Here is an 18,036-nt window from a genome sequence, read left to right as displayed (position 1 = left end):
GTTCTTTTTCCAGATTTTTTTTGGATTTTTAGTCTAATCTTCAATAAAGCAAAAAGGGCTGAAAGATGTACAGAATAACAAATCATGTGCACCATTGATATCTTTTAGAAGGATGTGTTATTGGCATTAACCATTCCATCCTCACTAAATCTATTTTTAAATTCCAGGATTCTTGATTTGCAGTCTAAATTAATTATTGCAGTAGACGTTGCCAAAGGTATGGAGTACCTTCACAACCTGACACAACCAATTATACACCGTGACTTAAACAGGTATTTTTCCCTCTAAATAATGAACATAGAATTGTTCAGGTGACTAGGAGTCTAAAACAGATTTAAATATATCTAACTTCACTTAAGTATATGGCAAGTCAGGGTTTTCTATTCTGTGGGTTAGGTGACAGGCTACCTTACGGCTAAGGGATAGAAAGTTTTGTCATCATCTTCTACGCAAATAGAAAGTTTGTTTTTTTGTTTTTTGTTTTTTTTTTTTTCAAATAGAAAGTTATATAACTGCCTCTCAGGGATCTTTCGAGAGAGTGCTATCTGTAAGACTCACCAGCCAGCTAGTTCTCAAGTCAAGAGAGTCAGAACAAGAATTTAGACTAATGACTATTATGGCATGTCAGGTCTCATACAAAGTCAGATATTATAAGAGGTTCTGATTTAAATTACCTGAAACACTATTTTTGTGCTACCATTTTGGTATTTTTCTAATAATAAATTCAGCCAAACTGCAGCAGCTCGTTTACCTGTTTTTCATGTGAAAATGTTCTCCTGTGGGTTAGAGACTTGAAACAAACAAGGAATTGTAGTGTTCTAGGGGTGAAACCCCAAAGGATTAAAAAAAAAATTAAACAGTGAAAGCTTTCTCTAAGCAAAGTCTTACAAGAAGGCCAGTATACAAAATGTAGCTCTTTCAGTTGAAGACAGAATGTAGGGTTTAGAAATCTGTTCACTTACCATTTTCTACTGCCAAGGAGGGGGATCCCTAGGCCACCTCTTTGGAATCCCAAAGGTGTTCTGGAGAATAGCTGGACAACCCCTGATCTAGTTTATGAAACAAGTCATATTATTGAACGTAACTTTCATTTCATGATGATCAATAACTAACATTCAGATCTCATATATAACCTTTTGTGTAGAGCCCACAATTCCGAGACTACTAAAAAGTAACTACTCCATTCAGCCTTTTGTTCGACAACTATTTGGGTATCTACTATGTTTAAAACCTTTATACTTGGCACATTAGAGCCTACAAGGTGAAGCGGCCATAGACTCCATTCCCAAGAAGCTTTCTAGTAGAGCTTTCTAGTAGTTCTAGTAGAGGAGAAAAAAAAAAATACCTACTTTAGGTATAAAATAATGTTTTATAAGAGATATTAAAAATTCTACAAAATTTTTAGAAAGAAAAATTACTTCTGAGGAATTTAGAAATAGCTTCATGGAAAAAGGGACATTTGAACTTGGCACCAAAGAATGGATAAACTCTGGAAGGGCATCATAGGCTTAGGGAAGACATTAAGAAAACAGAGATTAGAACGTTAAAGGCATATATAGCAACAATGAATAGTTCCATGTTGGGGGATGAAGTGCATATGAATGTAGCTAGTATTCATAATGTATGAAACAGACAATTGGGAAGGAAATTTAGAAAAACAAATTGGAATAAGAGCACAGAAATCAGTGAATTCTAGACATAAAGGTAGTTTAGGCTTTGTAAGAAAGAAGTAGGCATTGAGGTGGTAGATCTAGGAATCAGAGATTTGGAACCGTGTTTTGGAATGATTCACCCAGTCTCTCCACTCGGTGGAGAAGTCAAGAAACTGGTGAAGAAGTTGTTGCCCATAATCTAAATGAGAAGTAATTTTAAAAAGCAGAACTTCACTCGTGACCAATGAAAATGAAAGAGAGACAGATAGGAAAGATAGGAGAGATAAAATAAATTAGGTAGGAGAGTGGTTGAGTCTTAGATATTAGAAGAAATATGTGTGGGATTCAATCCATTTAAAATTATTTATTAGTTTTCACACAAAAGTCATTTCTTTGCTGTTATTAGGTTTTTTTCTTACCTCTCTTTCAAAAGCATGCATGTTAATAGACATTTTTTTTTTTTGCTTTGAGTTTCTGAACAATATTTAGGAAGTAGATTTAGGTGATAAATTAGCATAATATAAACTGGTGACTTGTGAGTTGGAGGAGGGTTATCTTGTCATCCCAACCATTTTGCATGTAGTATTAAAACAAATTAGTGACCATTAAAAGTTTCGTCTAGCCGTAACTCTCCAATTATGGGGCAATTGAGTGTGTGTTCCTTTGTTCTGTAAGTGCAAGTTGTTACCACCAGATTATAAAACAGGACCAAAAATATAAATGTTGATTGAAAGTGGAAATAGAACATTTACTGTATAATAGATATGTTTATATTTGCCATTTTTTCTGTTTCTTTTTTTAATAATAAATTTATTTTTGATTGGTGTTCAAGTTGCCAACATACAGAATAACACCCAGTGCTCATCCCGTCAAGTGCCCCCCTCAGTGCCCGTCACCCATTCACCCCCACCCCCCGCCCTCCTCCCCTTCTACCACCCCTAGTTCGTTTCCCAGAGTTAGGAGTCTTTATGTTCTGTCTCCTTTTCTGATATTTCCCACACATTTCTTCTCCCTTCCCTTCTATTCCCTTTCACTATTATTTATATTCCCCAAATGAATGAGAACATATAATGTTTGTCCTTCTCCGATTGACTTACTTCACTCAGCATAATACCCTCCAGGTCCATCCACGTTGAAGCAAATGGTGGGTATTTGTCATTTCTAATGGCTGAGGAATATTCCATTGTATACATAAACCACATCTTCTTTATCCATTCATCTTTCAATGGACACTGAGGCTCCTTCCACAGTTTGACTATTGTGGACATTGCTGCTAGAAACATCGGGGTGCAGGGGTCCCGGCATTTCATTGCATCTGTATCTTTGGGGTAAATCCCCAACAGTGCAATTGCTGGGTCGTAGGGCAGATCTATTTTTAACTCTTTGAGGAACCTCCACACAGTTTTCCAGAGTGGCTGCACCAGTTCACATTCCCACCAACAGTGTAAGAGGGTTCCCTTTTCTCTGCATCCTCTCCACCATTTGTGGTTACCTGCCTTGTTAATTTTCCCCATTCTCACTGGTGTGAGGTGGTGTCTCATTGTGGTTTTGATTTGTATTTCCCTGATGGCAAGTGACGCGGAGCATTTTCTCATGTGCGTGTTGGCCATGTCTATGTCTTCCTCTGTGAGATTTCTCTTCATGTCTTTTTCCCATTTCATGATTGGATTGTTTGTTTCTTTGGTGTTGACTTTAATAAGTTCTTTATAGATCTTGGAAACTAGCTCTTTATCTGATAGGTCATTTTCAAATATCTTCTCCCATTCTGTAGGTTGTCTTTGAGTTTTGTTGACTGTATCCTTTGCTGTGCAAAAGCTTCTTATCCATGTTTTCTGTTTCTAATGTAACCCAAATGATTTCAATTGTACCAAAAAGTCATCAAAGTTTACAAAACCTCATTGCATAGGTGCCTGGAATATAATAGAGTCCCAAACTATTGCATTTATTATTTGTGAACTACTTTTTTACTAATCTTTAATCTGGCAACAATAGAAACATTGAGTTTTTCAGATTAATGGGGATATAGCATTGCACATTGCCTCAAAGAGTGTAAGTCCTTCTGGGTTTACTACGCTCTGGTTGGGTACGTAGAGCATATGCCCAGCAAACAATTTATTCCCCGTATGAGGTAGAAGGTGACTAAGGACCAAAATGATTAGGCAGCAATTTTCAAAGATTTCATGTCAGTCAAAGATCAAAGTAGAGTTGAAAGCTTCATGGAGGATGTAGAGCTAAAGCTAGAATTTGGAGAACAGGTGCATGTCTTCCTCTGGGTTCTCACAGCAGACTAACCCTTTCATGTCTACAATGCTGATGGAGCCCCACTGAAAGGGGAAGGGAAAGATGCACATCAGGGTGAGGAACTCAGACATATTTGCACATTAGCATTGAAATTATCTGTTTACACTTTTCTTTCTCCCACTAATCTGGGCAGCTCAGTGCTCCAAGAACAGAGATCCTTTTCTCTTCATCTAGAGATGTTCGATCAATGCATTTTTAACTGAACCAAATTCCTGGGGGTGTTTCTGTGAATAACATTCCAGGAAGCAATGGCCTAGTTGGTACGAGTATGGCTGCTTTTAGGTAGAGCCTGATCAACTTGCCCAATACTTTTGGTAGTTTCAAGCAAAGGGGCTGTTTGAGCCTATTGATCAGCTTACAGATGAGGGGGATGCTTCTATTTTTGGTTCTGTGGTTGTTGATTTACATGAGTGAAAGGAAAGAATTCTACCTTTCCCCTGGCAAGCTTCTTACCTCACAGGTCTGAAAATTAATTTTGATCTTTAAGTATATACTAAGGAGAAGTTGAAGGGCTGAGTAAGGAAGTGGTTCTTTCCAATGATGCTGATGAGAATGATGATAATACCTGCCATTTATTTACCACTCACATGTGAAAGGCCTACTAAGCCCTTTTCATGTATGCTCTTATTTCATCTCACATCAATCCTATAACATAGTTATTATTATTTCCATTTCACTGATAGGGAAACTGACTTAGTCTGAGGTCACATCCATAACTTATAGTGTTCTTAACATTGTATTATGCTGTCCCAACAACAATAACAAAACCAAGTCAGAACAGAGAGATAAAGGAGGCTGATGATACTGAATGAGCATCAGCCATTTACCAACTTTGCTCTTTGTGCTTCAGTCCTCAGGCTCAATTCCTGTGATTCAAATCATTTCTCATATCATCTTCTTGTGCTTCAGTGTTCCTGCTCTAGTGCTTCTTTTACAGCCCGTGTTCTGCTAGTGTGGAACAGAAATTGCATATGAGGCACACCGATATGTCTCCTTTGTCTATAGTGTTTAAATATTTCTTAAACATTTTTTTCAAAGACTTACTTATTCATTTTAGCGGGAGGAAGGATTCAGAGGGAGAGACAGTATCTCAAGCAGACTCCCCACTGAGCACAGAGCTCAGCATAGGGCTCAATCCCAGGACCCTGAGATCATGACCTGAGCCAAAATCAAGAGTTGGCTGCTTAACCAATTGAGCCAATGAGACGCCTCTAAATACTTCTTCAATGTATGTAGCTTTCTACAGGAATGTACTTTCCAATTTGTTGTAGACCTCACTACCTACCAACTTACCCTTGGCCCAATTTATACTTTCATTTTGCAGCACTGGAGCTTAGTCTACAGCTAAGGACTTCAAAACTTGTTACTGAATACAAGCAGCTCTCCGTGTTCCTTTGGAAAAGTACATTTTCCAAACTGTTTGACATTGAAACCAAAACATCACTGCAAACATATATGGATCAAATGAATGACCTTTACCCCATATAAGGATATAGTATAAGAACACTGTATGCAATGAAATGGTGATACCTCCATCATGGAGTGGCCATTGCACTCCCATGAGATATGTATGAGAAAGCGTTTTCTAGACTGTGAAGCACTATACAAATGACATTTGTTACTACTATTAACCCCTCATGTGTTCTCTTATACATCAAGGGTGGAAAAATACAATATTCTCATACATACCAATATTTCTTTTTATATAACTTTATGTGACTTTTTAAGTAATTAATTAGGAGTCTACATCTATATCTGAGAAAGATTACTGTTGGTTTTGAATGTTAGCTTGTTTGGGTGACAATAAAGGAAAATAATTAGTGACAATTTAAAAATAGCCCAACTACTGATAACAAATAACAAATACTGTATAAAATGACAAAGTTGGTAAGGGCTAGAAGAATTTTAATTTTGAAGATGACATTTAATTAAATCTGAAGATTTCCAAAAGTATCAGAGAAAAAATTATTCATAAAAATTTTTAATAATTGTTTTTAAGTTGATGTATGCATTTTTCTTTCAACTGAGTATAAATATAAAAGTCCTGCATTTAAAAAAATCAAGTACAAATAAATTACTAAGTTTTTTCTAATTACTAAATTATTAGGTACTGCTGTATTTCTCAGTTCTCATAGATTAAAGAGTCTGTTCTCAGCTATGCCTTTCACTTGTGACTTTTCCAATAAGTGGTTTTACAGATAGAGTTTAATATTCACTGGCAAATACCTCATTGCAAAGAATTCTGAACATCTAGATGCAAACCAGTCGATTACAATGCAGTAATTATTATAGGTCTTGAAAGAACCCACTGAAACTCATGAAATCCTTCACAACGCTACTTTTGTAATTCTCTAGTATTAAACTAGTCACACGTGGTATTTTAAGTTTAGTCAAACTTTTCTCATCCATTTCCACTTTAAATGTAAATGAATTAATGAATTAATATAAATACTTGAGTGCATGATATGACCCAGTGTCTGTGCTATGCCTGGAAATACAGCTGAGATTGATAGCCCCTAGCAACTTTTCTAGAAGAGCTTGGAGTCTAATGAACTATTTTCCCAAATTTCCCAATCATAAGCATCATCTCATTAAAAAAATACAAAAACAAATTCAAAGACTCCCCCTTTAAAGGCACAGATTGAGAATGTCCTGAATTGGGCCTAAGAATCTATTCTTTTAAACAAGATTACCAGCTAATTCTTATGATCAAACAAGTATTATTCTAGCACAATTTTCTCAACACTGGCTGCACATTAGAAACTGTGGAAGAACTTAAAAAAAAAAAAAACCCACCCCGGTGCTACTTACCTCAGAATTTATAGGGGTGGGGCCCAGGTATCATATTTTTAGATAGTACTCCTGGTGATTCCAATATACAGATTGCACTGAGAATGACCTTTAAGTGTAATTTCAATTACTCTAGCCATGTGCATACAATCTGATCCTTCTTTGCTGCCAGTGAGGAATGGGAATATTGAGAAATTAAGTAATAGTATAATTCTAAATGTTTTGAGAATTATTGCCCAAAATTCAGTATAATCACTCATTCATTCACATATTCATTCATTCATCCATTCAATAATGAATGCAAAAGACTGAGATCCATAGGCCCATGATACATACCCACAGCATAGAGTAGGTCCCAAGGTCTAGTAGTTTCCCTGGGAATAAGGCACTCGGGAACATCTAATTTATAATTCATGATCGATACTATAAAGTTCCCAGGTGTGTAGAATCTTTTTAGGCAGCCAAAACAGAAGTGCAAGTTTCAATACTGGGCAATTGCAGTGCACACAGGTCATGTGGGTATTCAAGACTACACACTCTGGAAGAATACAGAACTATATATAACAAATCAATACACATATGGAGAAGGATAAAGATTCATATAAATGGTGTATGTGTATTATATAGCAATGCATACAGAAGCCTACATATTTCCATGTTTTTTTGTTGCTTCCAGCCTTTCTCAACTGGAGTTCTGAAGAAATTAAGTCCTTTTTTTTTTTTAATTAAGTCCTATGGAAAATGATTTGAGAAATGGTTTTCATAATTCTCCCAAGGATGAGGCATAGCTATATCATTTAGGATGCATAAAAGAGAAGTTTATTCTTTACCTACAATGAATGCCTTAGAACTTGGGACCTCCGAGTTTAAGGGGTACTTGTAGTTCTGAAATGTTTTTGTCCAAAACTGTAATGGGAATTCAGATTTCCAAATTAATTTTTTTATTTTATTTTATTTTTCCAAATTATTTTTTTTAATTTTTATTTATTTATGATAGTCACAGACAGAGAGAGAGAGAGAGAGAGGCAGAGACACAGGCAGAGGGAGAAGCAGACTCCATGCACCTGGGAGCCCGACATGGGATTCGATCCCAGGGTCTCCAGGATCACGCCCTGGGCCAAAGGCAGGCGCTAAACTGCTGCACCACCCAGGGATCCCCCAAATTAATTTTTTAAAGCAATCTCTGTGAATTTCATCACTGCTTTGAGTAATGGGGCTTGGGGGGAGTTAAGCTATTTAATTTTCCAAGATGAAATTTGAATTTGTTAGGATAGGTAATCTGCTACAATAATGGACCCCAAAATAGATAACGGTCCAAAAACAATAGAAATTTATGTCTTGATTATGTGAATAAACAGGTTGTTGGTGTGGCCCCTATTCATGAAGTCACTCAAGACTCATTTTAAACATGTGGCTTCCAGGGTCTCCTTAGGGGTCATCTCTATTCAAGTGAGCCTAAATGGGAGAAGAATATTATGTAAGATGTGCATGAAATGTTTTATAGAGCAGGTATTAGAGTGTCATGAATCACTTTGAATCCCATCTCATTGGCTAGAGCTCACTCCAATGTCCATGCTTCTTACTACAGCAGGTACTGTGTGATATAGTCTCGCTGTGTGCCCAGAAGATGAAATGGGTTTTCATGGGCAGCCAACAGTCTGCACAACATTCACTCTATTTGCATTAGTGACAACAGTTACTAGGGTTTAGATAAAGATAACAATCAAGAAGGCTGGTCTACATTTGTATGAATCGACTGCACTAATACAGTGTTAACTGCCTACTAAATACTTTTTAAAAATACATGTTCACAATTTATAAACTAATACCACTAATTGGGAAATGTAGTAGAAGCTATTTAATAAGGCGAATTATGTATGAATTAATTTTGAAACAGTTCTTTTCATTTGTGATTGTTGATTACATTAAAGATACGAGAATAGCTTTGGGAGTGTGGAGACGTAGGAACATGGTTCAAGAGCAAAACATGAAATGAGATACAAGAGTATGACCCAGACTGTGTAAATCCAAAACAGAAGTCACCGTTCCATGTGCTCTATGTCAATTAAAACACACATTTCCACACATTTTTCTTTAAGAGTGAAAATAAAAAACACAGAAGGACTGGGATCACTCTAGTCAGAGAACCTTGTTGTACCAATATCCAGCAGAAGGCATTCCTCAGCCATTTAGTTCTACACATTACTCTAATCCTATTTACGAGCCTCATTCGGGTATTGGTGTTCAGTCATACTTTCCATTTCCATCTCGAATGTGCTCAGTGTCCATCTTAGGTCTGTCTGTCCTCCACTCCCTAAACTTCCAGATGAAAGCAGAGTGTTTCCTCTGACTCTCAAGTTCCAACCTGTTATTTAAATAGAAATTCACCATCCAGCTCATCCTCATCTTCTCTGAATGTAGCTGCATCCCTGCCTCTCACCTTATTCTCATAGTTCCCAGAGGTGATGTCCCCAACATTCCCATGATATTTCATTCTGGTTTCGGAGGCTCATCCTGCATTAAACTAGCAGGTCCTCCCACTCTCCCTCCCCCTCTCCACTGCTCGAATGTCCTTTAGCTCTGAGTTGTCCTCTCTGTGTACTCCGGTGAAAACAGCTAAAGTTTCCTCCCAGGGCCACTTAAAATGTTCTTCCTTTCTCAGCTGCCTCCATTAGAACGTCTCATTTAATTTTGGCTGCATCCACGAATTCTAAAAATAGTGCTCTTACTTAACACCCCATTAAGTAAATTCCCTTAGACACATACTCCCTTTAAATTAAAACAGGTATATTTAAGTCAGAGGAAAGCTCATTCATGCTGCTCTCACTATCATATTGTTCACGCAAACCTGGTCAAACCTGCCATCCTCACTCTCTTCAGAATCTTTTACCTCAATGGTCCCAGGCAGATAAATCCCCAAATCTCGTATTTTAGAGATGGGTTCTAAGCCACCATATGCCATTGGAAACACTACACAAGGTTGTGTATGTGCGTGTACACAATAAATGTATCTGCGTGTGCAACAGCACAGAATGTTGGGAGTCCATGGAAAACAGGAATTCTGTGATTCCGTAATTCCCTTTGAATCGATGTAAAATACCACTACTCCGCCCTGGAACCTGGCCTCAGGATTTCTTATCCCAGAGCATTTTGTGATGACGTCGTTCATTCCGTTGCCTCTTCCTGTGATACTACACAACCATACCCTGAGAATTCCCCAAACCAGGGAGGCAGGTGTGCTTTTCCTGTAACCGTGTCACCTTCTCTCACCCCAGAGCTGAGCTTGGAAGAGTAGAAGTGATGCCCCCTCTTGATCCTATGAAACCTTTCAAAAGCTTCCCTGTGACTGGTGATGAACTGACTGGCCTCCAATTTTCTAGTGTTGCTGGTTCCTTACACTGCCATTTTCCATTCTTCGGGGATGCGGCCTGTATAAAGTCAGCTTTTGAAAATGTCAACAAAGGCTTTGCTCTGTTCAGCCTCGTTTCTTCTCTGCTCTCATTTCTTGGGAGGCACTGTGAGTGCCCTCTTGGCACCTTGTCGATTTTCCGGAGCAGCTAACCTTTCAATAATGATATTAATGCTGCCTCGTGCTTATCTGTGCATTTCTCAGTTCATCATTTTCAACCGTTGCTTGCTGAGATTCATTTACATTGTTGTGTTCTTAAAATCCTGGAATTTAATTGAGTGCAACCTGATGAGGGACCCAGAGCCAGAATTTCTAGCTAATAAGGGAGAAACAATCTTAATAGGTGGGTATTTCTTTCGCCATTGATTGAATTTCCAATAGCTACACTGGCCTAGAAAAAGAGATACAGATAATTGTGGATATTCTTCTCTTGTGTAACATTTTTTTATTTCAAAATTCTCTCCATCACTCTTGGGACGAAGTAGCTTCTCAGATAAGGTCAGTATTTGCCAGAGAGGGCAACATGGACAGCTCTGGGAGTCTGTGTTGGTGTGGTCCACCATCCCACTGGAAGGCCACAGGATGAACCAATTGAGAGCAGAAGCTATGGAGCCAGACCGTGCAAGTGCAAATACCATGTCTGTCCACATCTTACCTGTGTCCTTGGGCAATTTGTTTAAAAACAAGTTTTCCAATATAGAAGATGATTGTAGATGATTATAGTATTGCCTAATTTGTTGGGTTTAAATGAGAAAAATACATGAACTATTATTGTCATTTTTCTTCTTTGTTTTTCTGAAAGCACATTTTCAACTACTTAATACTCTTAATGCTGAAGTTTTTTTAACTGAATTAAATGTTTCTAAGGGCCTGTCTCTCCTTTTGATTGTATTATAACAAACTTTGTGTATAATATCTCAGATGGCTTGTTTCTTCTTGTCCTAAAGATCTAGGAGATAAGGGGAACATTCGCCCATGGAACTCTCACTATATATGGCGCAAGGCCAGGGAATTCTAATCATATATCACTGCCTTCATTGGGACCTCTCTATGCCTTCACAATTCTGACTTGCAGCAGGAAATCTGTCTGGCACTTCCACTAGGTAGATACAGATCTGGTACAGAATATGGATAAAAACACAGCTGAGGGTTGGGCAGGGTTATTTAATTATCCAAGATCCTTCTAGTTGATTCTTCTTCCTAGAGCTCATTCACAAAGCTTAAGCATACAATTTAAACACAAGCCATCCAACCACTCAACAATGTATTTGTTGGTGGATATAATGGCAGAGAAGGGAAGGTCTCATCAGAGGGCACATCCCAGAGTTCATGCCAGACAAAAAAAAAAAAAAAAAAAGTTAAGTAGGGGAAATGCTGGACCTGTAGAGTGTTCGTAGAGCATCTATATAGTTCGGTAGCTTTTCCTCTCTATGCCCAGTGAGCTCAGTCAGCCACTCAATTCAGAAGTTATCCTCTTTTGCTATTTCACTATATAAAGAACAGGGGAGGATGTTTTCCAAATTGCAGTAAAAACTTGCCCCTGCCCCTGCCCCTCCTTCAATAGAGAAAAGGAAGGATTCATTCCATCACATCCTTTTTGCTTTCTTGATTCAAGAAGACAATCATTCTTCTCATTTCTATTCCTATCCTTTTTGTGACACTGTGTGACTTCTCTCCACCTCAGGTTTGTGGAGATAATGGTGTCTAACATCTACCCGTTCACAGAGATATCCTTGCAATTAATAGGGGTGTCAGGAGAACACCAGAGGAAGACTCTACAAGGGAAATCCATGTATCATTTTTATTAATCACATGAATCTGAGGAGCCAGAAATCTTAGAACACGATTCATTTTGTATCCAGCTGCTGGATCTGTACTCTTTGTAGGGTGGTCTGGGTTATCTTCTTCCACCTGAAGTTGAGAAGTGTCCAGGTTCCTAAATGGCGTGCAGAACAACATCCCCCTTTTCCAAAAGTCTTGATCTTACCTTGACCAGCAAGAAGAAAAGAGCATGCACAGAATGATTAGAACTTTTTAATCCTGCAGGGACTGTCTTCGTATCAATTATATTTTAAGCCTTGTATGTGATGAACTGTATTCTTAGTCACTAAACCCTCATTTAATGGCTTTAACAACCCACAGAAAGTTAGTGAAAAGCAATGCCTGGTACCATAAATGAAATAGTGTTAGAGCATTGATGATGTCTGGCTTCTTTTGTTTGGGGAGGGAAATCCCCTTCTAATTCTTAAAATAGCAGTTGGCTTTCATTAAGTCTATTCACAGCTAAGGGTCTGAGGATCTTGAGTGACCCTTTCTTTGGAAATGGGGCACATTTTAATAGGCTTTTTCCTCTCTATGGTCCCTGAAAGATTTAGCCGCTGGCAGTCTCCTGAATTGCTGGGATTTGTAAAGGAAGGGATTGATTACATGCTTCTTCTAATTCTTTCTTTAATTTTCCCCCCATTTCATAAAAAAGAATGAGAAAGATGTTTTGAGTCTTCTTCTATTGAGATATACTTGGCCTTAAGGGCAGATATTTTAGCATTGAACTTTTATTAACTTCTTAGGGGTTTGACAAAATTTCTTCTTTCCTTTTTTTTTTTGCTTCCTAAATATGAGGCTAAAGAGCTGTTATTTCCCAAACTTGTTCCCTAGCAATGTAAGCAGTAGACAGAAAACTCGGTTTGAACTTTTTTCTATTAATTAATTAATTAATTAATTAATTAATTTTGTCTTTGTCAGTTGAATTGCATCTGTAGTCTCTATCTGAACAGGTAAATTTAATATAGGCCTCAACACATGCTGTTCACTGTGATGGAAACATCCACCCCTGCTTTACCTCCTTCTCTTCTTCCCCTCATTGTTCCTTCTGTCCCTCCTTCCAGTATCACTTTTCTCCTGGCTAATTTCTATTCCTTCCTCCAGGAGGCCCTCTTATATAGTCCCACATATAATACCCATATAAGCCACAATACCCTTCTCTGGCTTATTTTGGGATTGAAGGCACTCTATGAAAATTGGTCATGTATTTGCATGTATTCCCTGCTATACATTAAGCTTAATGAGGACAGGGGCTGGTGGATTTTGTACTATTCCCAAATGCTTAGCACGGTGACCGGATCCTAATAAAAGTTCAATTAATATTTGTCAGATGCATGCATTAATGAATAGCACTTCAAGGAATATAAAAGTATCATTGATGTTTCTTTGTGCCAGGCATTGAGCTCAATGTTTCATAGGCATTAGCTTATTAAATACTCAAGACTCTATGTGATGTCTTTTTAAACAGATAACAACAGAAAGGCTTAGATGCAGTTGGTTAGTGACAGACCAAGGATATTACCCCTCCTATATAGTTACCTATATCTATGGTTATCCAAAACATAGAGCTGTATGGTCATTTAGTTCCCTAGACAGGACCAGCTCTGAATAAATAGCAAAGCAGTATTTGTTAGGTTGCCTTTTTTTTAAAAATTTATTTTTATTGGTGTTCAATTTACTAACATACAGAATAACCCCCAGTGCCCATCACCCATTCACTCCCACCCCCCGCCCTCCTCCCCTTCTACCACCCCTAGTTCGTTTCCCAGAGTTAGCAGTCTTTACATTCTGTCTCCCTTTCTGATATTTCCCACACATTTCTTCTCCCTTACCAAGGAAGGGAGAGATACAGAGTTCATAGCAGAAATTAAAAGGTAGTTTTCACTTAATATTGAACAATTCAGTGGCATTTAATAATATGGGAGCTATTTCTTTGTTCAATTAAGACTGCTGTTCCACAAGCCACTTACCTAGCTGTTTTGTGCTATAATTATTTGTATGCTCGTCACTGACGCCTGTCCAAAAACACAGTGAAGACAGTGAGAAAAAAAGATATGATCAGTTGTTTGACTGCTCTGATTTTCTAATTTACTCAGGTGAAAAGTTAGCCAAACAAACTGATTTTGCAATATAGACATAGCCCAAGACTATCTGATGATTCTTTAGAAAAAAAATATAATCCCCCTGAAATTCTAGTGATTTCTAGTCACTACTGACTATGTAGATTCAAACCAATATCTGCTTTTTCTGAATTGATTGATTTTTTTCCTTCTCACAGGCAACATTTTTATTTTCTAACCTGCAGCATTTCTGTGCCTGACTAGAATATTTTTGCATTTGATTAATGTTTTCATTTGACTTTCAATGAGGTCTCAAAACAGTTTGGCTTGTCACAGTCAAATTATTTAAATATCCTCTGTAAAGAGTATGTGGGAACTAAACTCAGATTCACATGAACCTGAAAAACCAGTGGTGACATTTCCTGAACTTGTTATATTTTTATGTCTAAATTAATCATTTCACAATTTTGCTTTATGTGGATGCTCAGCTTCTTAAATACAGTGATTATTAGATGCCTTAATGGAAAAGTTTTAATTTTTAGCTGACCCAGAGGTTACTGTCTGGCAAGGATTTATGTTTCTTCTTTTTTTTTCATAATATTCTTTGTGGTTTCAACAGCACAAATATATTATCATCTATATATGTATTTATGCATGTATATACATATACATACATACATATATATATTTAAGTTTCTTTAGTTTCTTCAACACAAATACCTAAGCCATCCTTTCCACTTCTCTGTTATTGTTCTCTCCTAATTGACTGGAATTATTCCAACCATGTTTTCAAATATGGCCAGTATTCTCTGTCTACATTCAGCTTATGCCATGTGAAAGATAGCACACGTAAATGAGTATATACCACAAGATCTCATATACAATTTTAGAAAATGCAGATTAATGTCTAGCAACAAAAAGCAGGTCAGGAGTTTCCTAGGGCTGGGCTAGGAGAGGAATGAACTGCAAGGAGAGTTAAGAATCCCATTGGAGTGACAGAAATATTTTGTATCTTACTTAAGACAATGGTTCCACAGGAGTATATGTTTGTTAAAACTCATTGAATTGTCATTTTTAAATAGATTACTTCTCTTCTAATGTGGATGCGAGTAAATTGTCTAATATAAGTGGTGAATATAAAAAGTGAAATCTTTAAAAAGAAATATGTAAAGTAATATGAATTGGCACCTTTCTAATCATAAATGGAATGTATTATCCTTTTGAAAACCTTAAAAAGGAGAAATAATAATTTGATAATTAACCTCATTGAGGATATCAAAACCAACTCCAGCTAAAGGAGAAGAATCAACATAAGTAAATTGGAAGAAAAAAGGTTTACTTAGATGCCATCACTGAGTATGAATCTATATCATACTAAGGTCAAGTTAGCTCTTTGCAAATGTTAGTGTTTAGTCAAAAGACCCTAGACATTGATGGGAAAGGAGATGAGAAAGCATCTTTGAGACTCTGCACTTACCTTCTATTCACTCTTCCTGGTTCTGGTTCTGGGCTGATGCAAATGGTATTCAGTATTGGAATCTATTCCTCAGCCAAATGTGAGAATGCATATGTTGAATGGCAAAGAAAAGGCCCAGATTTTTAATATACCATCCAAAAAACATTGGAGACATTAGATACTGAAAATTGCAAACTGGCAAATAACAACACCTGAAACAAAAAAGCTACCCTAATATCACTAAGTCGATTAAAAACTGTGCTGCTAGATATGCAGCATGAAACTGTGGATCACAGCATGCAGCTAGAATGGCTTTGTCCATCTTCCAAATGTCATTCACAAGAGATCTATGGAATCTAATGAACATTGATGCCGTGACTCAGAAAAGATACAAAGAATTAATTAATTTGCAGTCAAGATCACAGAAGTGAGATAGGATAAACAACATAACTCATGTGCAAAAAATACAAAATTAGATTCCCTCTTCAAAGTGAGACGTGTAGAGCATCTCTATATAAGCCTCGACAAATGAAAAAGTATATGTTAAATAACTAGTCTGTGGAAAATGTTCCCATTGCACTCTGATCTATGGTTAGTTTAGCCCAAATTCAGAAAATTGGTTTGGACAATCCAAATTCAGTTGGCGGAAGGAAATGAGCAACATTCAACCTTCAACAATAAACACAGTGAAGGTATTTGTGATAAATAGAATTTTTTTCTTGATGTCTATATATGATTCAGAAAGGTATAGTTTAGATGGATTTCATTTGAGCAGATTATTTTTCTAAATTAACTCTTTACTAATCATTTCAAATCATTGTCAGGGTGAGGCAGATTTCACCATTTCAGAGAGCCATTTGTTTCCTTGTAAATGTTAAAATTTCTATAGAAAAGCTACACAGTATGTGTCATCTGTATGTATTGTTTTAATTTAGCAGACACATTTAACAAATAGTTTTTGCTATGACAACAAATAAGCCCTGAAGGAAGCTGGACTCTCTGGGTCAATAATCTTACCTCCTTTGTTCAAATGTCTCAATAATTGGAGATTACGGATACTTTATAGATTTTTTTCTATTGTGCCTCTTATTTTTCAGAATATTTTAAGGAAAAGTATGTTTGTTTGGTAAATAAAACCTACAGTAGTAAGAACTAAGAATACATCCCAGGTGAAAGAAACAAAAAAAAAATCAATTTAATTAAATTTAAAATTTCATTTTGGGATGCCTGGGTGGCTCAGAGGTTGGTCTGCCTTCAGCCCAGGGCCTGATCCTGGAGACCCGGGATTGAGTCCCACATTGGGCTCCCTGCTTGGAGCCTGCTTCTCCCTCTGCCTGTGTCTCTGCCTCTCTCTCTCTGTCTCTCATGAATAAGTAAATAAAAACTTTTTAAAAATTTCTATTTGAGTATTTGATCGATGAAGTACTATCAAAGTCATAGATTGATCAAATGCTTGTATAATCAGCAAAACTTGATTTTTGCTTGCAAAACTTTATACACAAGAAGTTTCCACTTTGGAGGTGAACCCTCAGAACTGGGATTTGTTACAAACAAACTAGGGGTGGTAGAAGGGGAGGAGGGCGGGGAGTGGGAGTGAATGGGTGACGGGCACTGGGGGTTATTCTGTATGTTAGTAAATTGAACACCAATAAAAAATAAATTAAAAAAATTTAATTTTGCCAATCATAAAAAAAACAAAAACAAAACAAAACAAAACGAAACGAAGCAAACAAACAAAAAAACAAACAAAACAAAACAAAAAACATTGAGACTTCTAGAACTGAAGTTCTTCTCCCAAAAATTAGGCTTGTTTGTCCACACTAGTTTTTGGTATCATTTCTTATAAAAAGAAGTTTCTATAGGCTTTGGCCAACAATAGAGCAACTAAGAATTGCTAGAGCAATTTTAAGAGCAGTAGTAGTATCAAAGAGAATACATTCAGGAGTAGCAGAAAGACTGCCTACTTTCAAATCAGAAATACTAAGGCTTAATCCAAGCTTTGCCACTCCCTAATACTGTAAAAGTTGGCAAGTTATCTCTAAACATCATTTTCTTTATTTTTGAAATCAGGATGGTATCTACCTCATAGCAGTGTCTGGCACACAGTAGACATCATTAGATAAATTAAAAACAAAACAAGCTCTGGCAATGTGATAGTGACTTAGAACAGGAGCCTTTGCCATAGGTTAGGAGAAAGAGTAGCCCAGGCTAGAAGTAGTAAGGGTGTGAACTGAGACACTACCAGTGAGAAAGCAACAGAATGTAAGGATTACAGACCTACAGTACAGGTGAAGTTGCCTGGATTTGGTAAATGGTCCAAACTGAAGGTAAGGTGGAAAAAAAGGATCGAAAACTATGAAGATTTCAGTCTGGGTGGCAGGGTAAGTGGTGATACACACAGCAAGATGGAAAGATTGAGACTGACATCAACCATTTGTGTTTGAAACACTAGTGAAGTAATCATCTTTACTTTATGGAAAATTGTAATACGGTATAGGGCATTTGGAAATTGCATTAATGTTACTTTCCTTTATTTATTTTTTATTA

At 37.1% G+C, this 18,036-nt stretch overlaps 1 protein-coding gene across 10 annotated transcripts in view; it reads left to right on the top strand.

Annotated features, from left to right (window-relative positions):
- TNNI3K (TNNI3 interacting kinase) overlaps window positions 1-18,036 on the top strand; it is a 284,880-nt gene that overhangs the window by 123,093 nt on the left and 143,751 nt on the right. For all 10 annotated transcript variants that reach the window (XM_049111790.1, XM_025417974.3, XM_049111789.1 and 7 more), the window contains one exon: window positions 168-272. In XM_049111790.1, coding sequence (XP_048967747.1) covers window positions 168-272 — 105 coding nt within the window. The remainder of the gene's footprint in view (window positions 1-167; window positions 273-18,036) is intronic.

The sequence above is a fragment of the Canis lupus genome, chromosome 6 (assembly GCF_003254725.2).
Source record: "Canis lupus dingo isolate Sandy chromosome 6, ASM325472v2, whole genome shotgun sequence".
In the NCBI taxonomy this organism is placed as follows: Eukaryota; Metazoa; Chordata; class Mammalia; order Carnivora; family Canidae; genus Canis; species Canis lupus.
This window is presented reverse-complemented; position numbering and strand designations above follow the sequence as displayed.